At 51.5% G+C, this 13187-nt stretch overlaps 1 protein-coding gene and 1 long non-coding RNA gene across 2 annotated transcripts in view; one reads left to right on the top strand and one right to left on the bottom strand.

Moving 5' to 3' along the window:
* LOC128096078 (uncharacterized) overlaps positions 1 to 2920 on the top strand; it is a 31943-nt gene extending 29023 nt beyond the window's left edge. The window contains exon 3 of the long non-coding RNA XR_008213525.1: positions 125 to 2920. This is a non-coding gene — a long non-coding RNA (uncharacterized LOC128096078). The remainder of the gene's footprint in view (positions 1 to 124) is intronic.
* Positions 1 to 13187, bottom strand: part of Igsf21 (immunoglobin superfamily member 21) — a 226796-nt gene that overhangs the window by 122556 nt on the left and 91053 nt on the right. The window contains exon 2 of the mRNA XM_052715215.1: positions 11293 to 11405. Coding sequence (XP_052571175.1) covers positions 11293 to 11405 — 113 coding nt within the window. The remainder of the gene's footprint in view (positions 1 to 11292; positions 11406 to 13187) is intronic.

The raw sequence follows: 13187 nt of genomic DNA, 5'->3' as shown, positions 1-13187 counted from the left end.
TACCACGGGGCTCTGTCCCAAGACCTGTGGATGGTACTGGATCACACAGAGATAAGCTTTATTAGGGCCACTGTGCCTAAGTCCTCTTCTGTGACAAATTCCTTCCTGTCTCCTTTCCCTTCAGCTGTCAGGCATGGCTGGCCTCGTCCTAGATGTCCATTCAGGAGGCACCTTCTCTGGATAGATCTAGCGAAATGATCCTGGTTCCCAGAGCATGCACAAGTCCCTCTCCTGTGGGGTCAGGAGCCACCAAGACACCTGCTTTCTACAGAACATAGCCATCAGCTAAGCTGCCTGGCCTACCATCCTTACCACCACAAGACTGCTGGGCAGTGGAGCCTGGAACAGTCCAGAGCTCCGGATCAGAACTGCAGAGAATCACTCACTCAGTGCTCAGCTGGCCAGGAGCCTTCTCTACCGCTGTGCTGGCGGGTGGCCACTCTGACAGGTGTTTAGACACCTTCAAGCGGGGAACCCACCCATCCCAAGACACCCCATCTGTGGCTGGAAAGCTCAAACTGTAATAAAATTCTTTGCTTGATCAACTGAAAATTAGCTTTTACATTTCCTCAGAACCTCCCTCCCTCCTCCTTTCTTCTTTCTTCCCAGCTCTGGAGAGGTGGAGGATTCCTAGAGCTCACCGGTAGCCAGCCTGGCTGCACCACTGACATACACATACCCCAGCTCACTGAGAGATCCTGCCTCAAAACAACCGTGGAGAGGGACTGAAGAAGACGTCTGATAGTGTTTCTTCTCTCCCTCCCTGAGCCGTGTGCACAGGACCACACTAGACCTCAGATGAGCAGATGCAGCAGGATGCAGCCCCAGTCAGCCAGAAGGGGGCGTTTTGAACGAGTGATTTCACTGATCCAGTTCATCCCTCGAGCCCAAGCACAATAAGGCAATGGAGGAACAAAGACTGGCAGGTCCCAAGCACAGGAGATGACGCAGCTCACCCAGGGCCAGGTTCTCACTTCCCCATGTGTGCGAGAGAAAAAAGCCAGGATCCTGGGCTGGTCATCCCACTGTGTGGCCTTGGGCCAACCATGTCCCTTCTCTGAGCTCTCCGTCAAAAGGCATGTGTCCTCTTATCGGCAGTCAGGAGGCTCTAACACCTGAGCTGAGTTACATGGCAGGGCTGTGCACATGAGGATCTAACTCCAGCAAGGTCAAGGAAGAAGGATGAGGAAGAGGATGGAAGGAAGAGTGAAGGATGGGAATTGGTTCCCAGGGTGACCCTGAAGCTGAGCCCTTGGGAACATCAGCATTTGCCAGATGGCGGGAGAGAAGGGCACCGTGGTAGCAGATGCAAGGCAGGTAGGTGGCGAGGAACATTGGCACAGCTGAGGATAAGCCATGTGACCATCGAGCGGTGTGCCCACTGGAAGCCTCGAAAGCAGCAAGGCTGGGTCCAGAAAGGCCTGGCAACTGGATCAGGTGACCTTGAACTTGACCCTGCAGGTGATGGAGAGCTTTTGTGTGAAGTGTGGGACAGAGAGGGCAGCAGTGGTACTGTCACGTGTGTGTTCTAGAAGAGTCCATGGCAGTGGCCATCGGCAAGGATGTGCACACTGCCAGGGGGCTTTGCACCCAGTCAGGAAGGGTGGGGCCAGGAGGAGCAGGGCCAGAGGAGGGAAGGAGCTGGATAGAGCTGGATGGAGCTGGCTTTCTGAAATACCTCAGGTCTGCGGTGGTGTTTTATTTCTCTGGTGTGCTGGAGTGGAAGTTTGCCTTTAATCCTTCTCTGACAAGTTAAGTCAGCCCCTTGTCATTTAAACGCAGCAGGGCGTGAGTCAGGCAGAGACACTGAAAATCACACTTTGGGCTTATTATAGCTCCATGTTCCACCAGCTCAGAAGCCCTGCAGCAGCAAAGGCCAGGACTCCCACTTCCAATGGAGAGACACATGAAGCTCACCTTGAGGGGTGCCCTGGCTGGGCAGCCTTGCCTCTTCCCTCAGCCCGGGATCCTGTGAGATGAGACAAAGCAGAGACTGCCTGCAAGGTGAGAAGGAACCAACACAGTCTCCGATCTCCACCTGGGATTAACCTCAGTTTTACAGGAAGGAGCCTGAGGCTCAGAGAGGGGAAGTGGTTGGCCCAAGGCCACACAGCAGGATACTCTCTGCCAGGTCCTGGCTCTTTTCTCACGGATGCAGCGGATAAATGAGGACACATACCAGACAAGCTCAGCCATCACCCTGTTGGCCTTGGATTCTCCAAGCTGCAATCTTCTGTCACCATCCAATAAGAAAGACCGTTGATTGTGGAGTCCATGTGTGGGCCAATAGAACATCCTGATATTTGTGGTTCATGCCAGCTGTTGGCTCTCCCTCTTGACAGGTTGGGAGCCAAGAGCTCTTATCAGGCCCGCGTGGGGCAGGGAAAAGATCTCATTGCCAGTATCGGGAAATTGATCTTAATCCCCAAGAGCAGAAGGATTTTTTTTTTCTGGTCAAAAATTCCTCTCCTGGTGCCAGAAAGGGCAGTGATGAACTGCCAACATCAAGCTGTCCTTTCTTTCTTTCTTATCTCCCTCCCCCGGCCAGGAGCAGCCATGTGCAAACCCGGGCTGATGGAGCTGGCCTCTGGATTGATCCCGGTCTCCGGCAGTGGCTCTTCCCACCCTTGCTGATCATGGCACCCGCCCCTCCTCATCTTGATCCCTGGAAGGCTCATGAAGAAGGACTCTCACAGCCTTACAGATCTCACCACACCCGTGCACATCTGAGTTTGGACTTCACCAACCCGCACTGCACATTTCATGTCGATAACCATCCACCCAGACGTGTGATGCTGGGGCTCCTGTGCTTTGTGTGTGGGGTAATAAGGAGCCTTTGAGGACCTTCAGTCTCTTGGTCCCACAGAATTGTACAACACAGGCTAGGGAGATAACTTAGTCAGCAGAGTGCTTGCTTAGACATAAGGGGGAGGGTGCACACACAGGGGGAGGGTGCACACACAGGGAGAGGGTGCACGCACAGGGGGAGGGTGCATGCACGGGGGGAGGGTGCACGCACGGGGGGCACACACGTACAGGGGGCCACTAGGGCTGAGCTGGCATACACTAATGAGTGCCATTGCCTTGAGAGGTGGTTCACAGTCACAGGACTGGGTTTCTGAGGGAAGCGTGCATTCTCGTGCATTCTGCCACTTTCCCTCTTGGATGTACATATGACCTTGCTCCTGTCGCCATATGAGGCAGCAAGAACAGCCCCAGATGTGAACCCATAGCCTTGGGCTTCCCAGCCTCCAAAACCATGAGCCACACAAACTATTGTTTATCCAAAGCCCCGAGCTTGGTTTCTCAACAATAAGGGTTCATCAGAATATGGTTCTAAAGCCACAGCGTGGAAGAGATGAGCAGGGCAGCAAAAGAGACAAGGGACCTTATTATTGCATCACCTCTCAACATGGTTGCATTAGGGGTTAGGTATCAGCTACATGAACCTTGGGGACCTCAGCACCCCCAGGTTTGCCTTGTCACCACTGTCACACAGCTTCTGTGGTGACAATTCTGTCACCATGTCTTGGAGGTACTTCAATTTAACGTGGCCCACACGATCCTTGGTATTTGTCCCTTCAACCTTCTCTCTGTCCTCCTGTTTCAATGATCAGCAACCATGACCCTCACCCAGCTGCCTAAACCCCACAGCCCTGAGCCTGCCTGAAGCCCCGTGTCCATCACCAATTGCACATGTCAGCAAGCTCCCATCCTACTGTAAATCAGAAGTTCAAGGTCAAGCCCCTTTGATGGTCACAACCTCAAGACCACACCCTGCTGCGTCCCATGTTCCCCATAACCCATAATGCACAGAATGAACTTATTTGTCCATCACCATTGTGGTCCTCACCTAGCCTCGGTCACCTCTCCCTTCAGTGACCTCCAAGGAGACCTCTCTGCTGTTTCTCTTACTGCCCCATTCCATGTTCTACTAGCAGGGATTGATAAAGCAAGCCAGCTGCTGGTTGTTTTGGCTTAAAATTTTTAATGCTGGGCTGGTGAGATGGCTAAATGGGTAAAGGTTCTTGCTGTCAAGCCTGCAGATCTGAGTTCAATTCCCAGGACCGATACGATGGAAGGAGAGAACCAACTCCCACAAGTCACACACACACACACACACACACACACACACACACACACACACCACTCATTCACAAATACAAACAAAAAATAATGCCTTCAGTGTTGTGGGAATTCAATCTGTTCAGCCAATGGTATTGGGGTGACTACCCTTAGGGCATGGTCTTATCTGGATATGTGATCAGATAAGAACTGAGGAGGAGGGTCCTGCTCTCTCTCTGGGACATGGAAGGTTTCCTGATGCCATGTTTCGGGTGAGCTGGGACAGAGCTTTCCCCATCCTTCCCTGGTGGACAAGGAGGCAGCGGCGCTGCTTCATTCTGTATTCGTGAATATGTTATCCCCATTGCATGCCTTAATAAATTATTGACCGGACTTTCTTGGGTTCTCATTTTACTTCTGTGTTTCTTTGTGGTCAGAAACCCCCTGGAGACTCAGCTCCCTGGAGCGCAGGCTGGCCAAGAATGGTCCCTGCCTTCCTCACCCAAGCGTATTTCCTGTTCTCTGACAGCCCAGTACAGGCCCTCAGCGTGTGTGCCTCACTTCATTGCAACATTCTGCCTCCTTCCCTGGGCACAGAGGCTTCCTTGCTCCCCTGGTGATCTCAGTTTCCTTGAGGGTCTGTTCTTGACCACAAATTCCTGTCCACCCCATAGCCGATTTTAATCATAGGCACCAAACTTCTTGATGCCTAGAATCCTACTTGCTGATGGAACTTTTAAACTTGTCTCTCAGGGAGCGGCATAAGTGAGGGACTATGGTTCCACATCCTGGTGCACCCTCAGTGCCTAGAACTATCCTGACTCTAGTGCCGTAACACACTGAGTGAATGCCGATTGCACAAGCGAATTAGACCCCTCTTCCCAAACCACCAGAGTGGGGTCATTTGCAGGATCAAGGGTACCAGTCAGCTGGGGAGTTGGTTAAAAGAAATAGCTGCCCTGGACTCCAGCACGCAGAGTCTAAGATCCACCAATTGGCTTCACCGTGGGCAGCCGCTTCTAGGAAACTTTGAGCTCACAGCAACACCATCCAGAGACAAAAGGTGGTATTGGTGTGATTATGTGTAGTGAGCCCTAAACACCATCCACCCTTATTCTAAATTTACCTTATCTGGACTTCTTAGGTCACCAGGAAACATGGTGGGACAATGGCTACCACTTATAGAACAGATTCCACGGCGAGTCTAGTACTAACGATACCCACCTATGCCCAAGAGCACATGGAGTTTCTAAAACATGCGCTGCCAAGGTCAAGCCCCAGAACCTACTGTAGATATTCAGTTACCAGTCCTTTCTCTGTCTCCATTGTCTTACTGACCTCCAAGCCCAGTGCTCTCCCTCTCTGTCTATAGCCTCCTCGAGTGTTTCCAACAGATCTCCCAGGGAAGTGAAGGAGAGTGCATGGCCAGTTAACACCATTGGTACCTCAAAACAACCCCCCCCCCCAGCTATCAGCATCCACAGGTGAGAAGGTGAGGCGAGAGGATGCAGAAAGGGGCAGGAGGGACAGAGAGATGGCTCAGCAGTTAAGAGATCTTGCTGTTCTTATCAGGGGTGGGGTGGGTGGGTTTAATGTCTAGCAAACACATCCGGTAGCTCACAACTACCTATAATGCCAGTTCTGAAGCATGTGATGCCCTCTGGCCTCCTTGGGCACCTGCAGATATGTGGTATACATACACTCACAAAGATGAGCATACAGACACACAGTAAATAAATAAATAAAAATAAATCCTTTATTTAAAAATAAAGGCCGCAGAAAGCAGAGCGTTTACAGCCACGTGTCCTTCTCCTCCCTGCTCCGTCTCCTTCTGTGGCTTTCTTCCCATGGCCTTGCAACCTGTGCTCAGAGCAGATCTTGGGAATAAATAGTGCAGGAAGAAGACAAAACAAAGATGTGATGATAAAAACCGCCACGAAAGGTTAAATTCCCATGATTCCCTGTGGTTGCTTAATGGATTTCTATGATATAAACAGACCTTTGGCTTTGCCTGCTGGGCAGGCAACCCCCAACTAAATGAGTTTAGACAGGATTTCCTAACAAGAAATGTACCTGGTGCCTACATTCTACCAAGAGTCTGCAGAGACCTGCACTTCTCCAGACAGACAGGTACTAGTCTCGGTGGACATGTGTGCTATGCACTCAAGGCGGAGGCTACATGGATGGTCTGTGAATGTGTGTGTGTGTGTGTGTGTGTGTGTGTGTGTGTGTGTGTGAGAGAGAGAGAGAGAGAGAGAGAGAGAGAGAGAGAGAGAGAGACAGACAGACAGACAGACAGACAGATAAACAGATAAATAGACAGATGGAGAGAAACAGAGACAAACAGAGAGAGAGAGAGAGAGAGAGAGAGAGAGAGAGAGAGAACATTCATGGGCACATGTGTACAGAGTCAACCTCGAGTATTGGTCTTGGCTTTTCATCTTGTTTGAGACAGGGTCTTTTAGTGGATTTCTTCTGTTTCTCCCAGACTAGCTGGCCCTCAAGTATCTGGGGATCCCCTGATTTCTTTCTACCATCTCCCCATAGGAGCTCTGGAATTACAGACACTCACGCTACCACACCTGGCTTAACTGGGTTCTGGGGATTTGAATTTAGGTCCTCACACTTGCATTGCGAACTCCTTTGCTGACAGATCCACTTCTCCGAAGCCCAGCCTTTCTTAATTTAATCATTACCATGGTCACTTTGCAGTAACTGCCCAGAATCATGGAAACAAGATACATCTTTTATACCTGAGGTGCTCAGAGGAGGGTGTGTCTAGAACTTTCTGGAGGAGCCAGGGGGATGCAATAGGACCCGGGACTCAATATTTTGAATGTCCCTGGTTTCCTCACTTGAAAAGCAGAATTCACAGTATTATTTTGCCTGCCAGTGACAACATGAAATTGAAGGGTAAAGCCCTTGACCCTGTACTCAGCTCCCAGGAATGGCACGATAATGTTATCCACCCAGGTTAGCATTCATCCTGTTTCTAAACACGACCCCAGTGCACAGGAAGGACAAAATGAAATCTACTGTGTGACGTTCATCTAGAACAAGTTCTTTCTTGGGTCCTAAGGTAGATGGGATGTGAGATGGCCAGCTCCTATTGGCCATGTGTGGAATTGAACCTCTACACTATTAGCTACTGCATGTTGCTGAGAAAATAGAAAGAATTATGAGCCAGGGCTTGCAGATGAGCCTGGGGAACTCCAGTCTAGATGAACCCATACAATAGTGGAGAAGTCCCAGGGAGATGAGAAGGATGCAAAGCATCCTTAGGTCACACCGGACAGACACCGCAACTCCTGAGAGCCCCAGGGCTGACCGTTCCCTTGACCTCTCTATGTTTTCAAATGTATTTTAAGAGGGCTAACAGTTTCCTTCTTCCCACCCTCTCTTACCACAAACATACATGCTGTAATGATGATAGGTCACAAGATCAATACAATTCACTTTGTTGGAATTCATTGTGGCATGAGTTTGCCAGGAAATGACTCTGGGAAGAGCCAGCACCATCCCTTGACAGGCAAGCACAGTCTATTCTGGAGTCTCTGGTGGGGAGGAGGTCTGAATGCCGGAGACATTCTGGGTTCCAACAGACCCTCACAGAGATGGAAATGTTCTATTTCTGTTCTGTTACAATCTGATGCCACCAGCTAGCTCTGTGTGGTGAGTGCTAGAAATGGCTAGTCTGAATGAACGGGGAAAGCATTTGCTCTTTAATTTAAATCAGAACAGCCATGTGTGACCAGTGTCAGCCATGTGGATGATGCAGATTGGCCTGGGGGAGGGAGTGGGGGATGCTCTGATGGCTTGTGCTCTCTTAAGACTATCTGGTAGTTTGGGCATCTTCACCGAACTGGCCTGAGCTCTTTCCCTATTAGCCGGATCTCAGGCAAGGTATCCGATGTCAGGCTACTTCTCCATCACTTTTCCTCCCTCTAGGCAACCCCACATGTCTAGCCAGAGGTCAGAGAGTGTTATAGGCTCCCCACTCTCCCCAAAGAACCAATCTCTTCTCTATGCTTTGGAAAGTCTCTCTCTCTCTCTCTCTCTCTCTCTCTCTCTCTCTCTCTCTCTCTCTCTCTGCATGCTTGCTTGCATGCATGTGCGTGTGTGCCTGTGCCTGTGCGTGTGTGTGTGTGTGTGTGTGTGTGTGTGTGTGTGTGTGTGTGTGTGTGGTGCTGGGGATTGAACCCAGAGCCTTGCACGTGTTAGGCAAGTTCTCTACCACTGAGCTACTCTCAAGCTTCTATGCCTTGGAAAAACTCCGACTATCTCCTGTGCAGACGCTTTTCTAGAGCAGAGCGGAGCTGCAAGACTTACCACATGCAGTGGGCTGTTTCGTGCCCATCAAACTGAGCGAGCGGGGCCGGTGGTGGCGCTCCACAATGCCTCTGCTTTTCCCTTCTGAAGGGACTGGAGGCCCGGGCCTGGCTGAGCCTGTGGAATCTATTCATCTCTTTCTAAGCCAGGCTCTGTAAACTCATTCAGGAGATGGGGGAGGCAGGAGGAGGGGCCCGAAAACCAAAGGCACTGGGCAGTTTGCTGTTTGTGGCCAGGCTTCTGGAGGGGAGGCAAGATGGATGCTGGCTAAGAGGGCTGGTCGGGTAGGGGGGATGTTCATTGGAGAAGGAGGCTGGGGCTTTCCTTGCTGTCTCTCCCACACCCCCTGGAAACCCCGCCCAGCCCCAGGTCCTGGAGCCTCCACCTGGCTCGGTCAGTTCTTATCTCTCTCTTCAGCTGGCTCCGTGGGAAAAGAGGGAGGCCAGAAGAGCAGCAGTCAAAGGGGAAAAAGCTGGCAGCACCGAGCATCTTCCCTGGAATTTCCTTCTGCCCCAGCCTCCATCACGGACAGAGCATGTGGGCTCCTCTGGTCCCCAGGAGAGCAGCCAGACAGCCGAGCCACCACCCTGTCCAGCTCCAGAATTAAAAGGGCCCGGCATTTGGCTCCAGTGGACAATTTGCATGCGATCTGCATACATCTGCATACCCCACGCCAGAGGCCTTCAGTCAAAGGATGGGAACCGAAATAAAATAAATTAGTACAGCCTACCGTAGCCCCAGACAGAGGGCCTGACACCCATCAGAGACATGACCAATTCTTCAAACAGTCAATGTAGCAGGCAGAGTGGGCTGGGCAGAAGGAAAGTGGAAGCCTCCATCCAGCCTGGAGGCTCACGATGGACTGTGCCTCCAGCTGAGGGAGCCGCAGGGATACCTCCGTGCATGGGCACAGCCTGGCCTGCTGGTGTCCCTCCTCTGGAAGCTGTCTCTTCAGGAGGACTGTCACCTCCTCTGGCATATTGACTGCCGGGGTGGAGGTGGGGGGCATAGAAGGCTATGGGGCCCCTGGACTCTTCCCAGCTCCAACTCTACCCCACCTTCCACCCCAGGGATCGTTTCCACCAGTCCATAGCACCTTCCTTCTCTCCCCACTCAGATTCCAGCCTGGGGTGAGGGAGGATGAACTGTGTCCCCAATGTCAGCCAGTAGCTGGGGTTAATCTCTCTCGCTCCCTCCATGTTTACAGCCTGTGACAGCCAAGCAGCCCCCATAGCCTGTGACTCCACAGATGATGATATGATCCATGGCTAGGCTCTTGCCAGCCCTGACTTTGTCTGGGCCAGTTGGTCTCCCTCTCCTAGGAATGAGGACTGTGGGTCCAAGTGTGCAGTTCACACTTGCAGGGTGGGTGAAAGGCACCAGAGCTGGTTCCAGGTAGAAAGGGCTATGATGCTGAGATGGAGGACAGGCTTGGGTTCAAAGGAATGTGGGCGGAGCCAACAAAACAACACTCATCAGCAAACGGAAAACCAAAGATCAGAAATTCAAGATGGATGGCAAGGAAGGAGGTAGTGGAGAGAGGCCTGAATGGAGGAGCACTGAGGCACTCAGGTCTTCTTTTTCCTCTCACTCCTTATCCCATGTTTCTAGGCTCTGTGGGTGAATGCCAGGCAGGGTAGCCAAAGATACCCCTGAACATCTGGTCCTGCACCCACCTCAAAGTGCTGGGATTACAAGTGTGCATTGCACCAGGTTTTATACAACATTGGGGCGCAAACCCAGGGCTCCATACACGCTAGGCAAGCACTCTAGCCACTGAAGCCCGCACCTACCCCTACAGAATGCTTTCTCTCAGGTATCTTTAACCACAAGGCAGGAGTCCACTCTACGCACATTGTATTTCCACATGGCCCCCGGGTAAAGCATGGTTTTTACTTTTCCCAACTGTTAGAAATAAAGGAAGAAGGGATTTTTGTGACACAGGAAAATTATACAAAATTCAACTTGCTGGTTTCCATGCACAACATGTTTGGGGAACGTGGTGTGCCCTCTCATTCACACATTGTCCCCAAACAGTGTGGAGGAGTTGTGACTCACGCTCTATGGTCAGCAGAAAGGAATGCGTTTACAGTCTTGGCCTTTACCTGGAAATGATGCCTGGCCCTGGCTTAGATCCCAGGAGAGGAATCGTCTGTGGCATCCCTGGGCATGTTCTCACAGACCAGCCTCCAAGTCTGCTGACCCTTCTCGGGAACCCAGCCCCTGCTCCTTAAAGAGATACTAGCCTGGGATAACCCATTCAGACCCACAGAGATTCATTCCCTCCGTGGCTAGAATGACCTCTTGTGCCCAAGATCCAAATCTGTTCTTACCACTGTCATCACTGGCACCCGGGTGGCACCTGTGCATCCCAAGCCACTTCCCTCCTCAGGCCTAGACAGCTGGCGCCAGGCACCAGGCTGGGTCTCCTGCAGTAAGCTGAAGTGGCAGAAAATCTCTGAAATGCGCCACGCTTTTTGGTTGTTTAAGACAGACGCTCACTATGTAGCTCAGGCTTGCCCTGAAACCGGCAAACCTCGCTCTTCAGCCTCCTGTGTGCTGAGCTGTGCATCAGCACACTCTGCTGAAAGGCAGTTCTAAAGACAGGAAGCCTTCCTGTCCTCTCTCCCATGCCAAAAACATGGCCAAAGCATCCCTCTTAGGACCACATCAGTATTGTTCCCAGCTGCACACCATCCCCAGGGCTTGTACACTTCTCAGCAACTTCTACTGGGGCGCTGATGGATTCCTGGGGTTATCAGAAGCACAGAGGAGACCAAGGAAAGAAAGAGACCAAAGGGCAGCTTAGGGATGGCAGGAACTGAGGATGCATCCTTCTCTGTGGATTTTTGTCATAGCCCTAGTACACAGAGACAGCCATGTGTGGTGGCCACTTACCCGGTACCACACGATCTCGCGCATGCGGCCGTCTGTCTTGAAGTTACACTTCAGGGTCACTGCATCCCCAGCCACCACAGGGGGAAGGGGCTCAATGTTGACTGTCAGGTAGCCTGTGGAGGGAAGGAGAGAGGGGATGAGACAGACAAGCATAATGGGTAGCTTAGCAACCCAGGACCCCCGCCTACACTGAGCTACACCATCAAACTCCAAATGGTGCAGTGGGCAACCCTTAGCAACTCCCTTTCGGTGACCAAACACATCCAGCCCATTCAGCCTGAACTGATTTTAGATGCTTGCGGGAAAGGCGGCCTATGCTGGGGTGAACTTTGAAGGGAATACCCTCTGTGCCATCTTACGCCTATGCATGATTGGCCATGCATATGATTAAAATCAGATGCATTATAGGAAAGGATATCCATACGAATGAAGGCTTCCATAGTCCAAGCCTGTAAATCCAAACAGAAAACCACCCTCACCCCACCCCAACAGCTCCCTCTTTTTCCTGGACCCTCAAAAGGAGAAGGGGAAGGCCTCCTTCCTCTGGAGTGACTCACTCAGAGCCCTGCTCTCCTGGTCTGCACTTTCTTGGTACTTCTGAATAAAATCCCTACCTATTTCGCTATTTACATGCAATTCTTCAGTTCTTTGAGTAAGACCCCAAGAACCTAACAATACCGGGTTAGGACAGTGACTGCTATCCGAAACAGGAAGTGAGGGGGACGCTGACGGAAGGGCTGGGCCTCCCGTGTGGAGGTCACGTCACCGTTCAACAGGAAGGGTGACAGAGTTGATCTCATGCTCTCTCCCTCTCACTGGCGTGTTTTTTCTGTCACCTCCTTGGCTCCCATGGGTCCCCCTTACTGAAGAATTTCTCCCACAGGTCAGCCTTCTATATACAAGACCCACAGAGGGCCAGCGAGCTGGTTCGGTGGGAAAAGCGCTCATTGTGCAAGCGTCACAACTCGAGTTCAATCCCCAGAACCCACAATTGAAAGAGAGAACAGACTCCCGAAAGCTGTTCTCCGACTTGCATACACACCATAGGGTACACGTGTGTACATACACACACACACACACACACACACACACACACACACACACACACACACACACAAGCACACGCGCACACACACGCACACACACGCACACGCACACGCACACACACACACAGGTTGACACAAAACCCACGACTCTCACATCAAACAGGATAAGAGATAATTTACGTGAAGCTGAATATGGGTGACCGCGGCCTGTGAACCGAGATTTAGGTTACCCTAAATTCCGTGTTCCGACACAGAAGCAGTTTCGAGAGGTTTTTATAGTAATAGAATGGAGAACAGTCATGAATCAGGGGACTTTCAGATTCGCTGGTGGAGAATCAGAGGGTTTTACGGCAAGGGGGAGAGCCGGTCGGGGGCAGATGCTCTCTGGCGGTTGTCTTAACTTTGGTTGGGGGAAGCTCATGGTCTGCTGAGTTAACGCATTTCCGCAAGGTGTCACCTGATATTAGGTCAGACACCGGAAGTGGGAAAGGAAAGGGGATCCCTGGGGGATAGACACCCCCAGGGAAACTGTAATCAGGTGCTGGACCTGCAACATCCCAACCCCTCCACCTTGTGGAAGGTTTAATTTCATTCTGGAATCCTTTGTTTAGACAAATAAGAAGTAAACATTTAAGATCTTCTGAGACCAAAGGAAAAGGCTGGATTCAACACTACCTCCCCACCCTTCGGAGAGTGCGGCGCCTGATTGATGACTGGTTGTGGCTCTAGTTCCAGTAACCAAACACCTGCAGAGGCCACACCGGGGAGGAGAGGTTCATTGTGGCTCCTGGACTGAGAGGGTGTAGCTACCCACTACATGTAGTCCCTGCTGGGGTCGGGGCAGGGAGT

This window comes from Peromyscus californicus, unplaced genomic scaffold (assembly GCF_007827085.1).
Source record: "Peromyscus californicus insignis strain IS unplaced genomic scaffold, ASM782708v3 Scaffold_5__1_contigs__length_169319896, whole genome shotgun sequence".
NCBI lineage: Eukaryota > Metazoa > Chordata > Mammalia > Rodentia > Cricetidae > Peromyscus > Peromyscus californicus.
The sequence above is the reverse complement of the archived record's forward strand: the minus strand, read 5'-3'. Positions and strand labels throughout refer to the sequence as shown.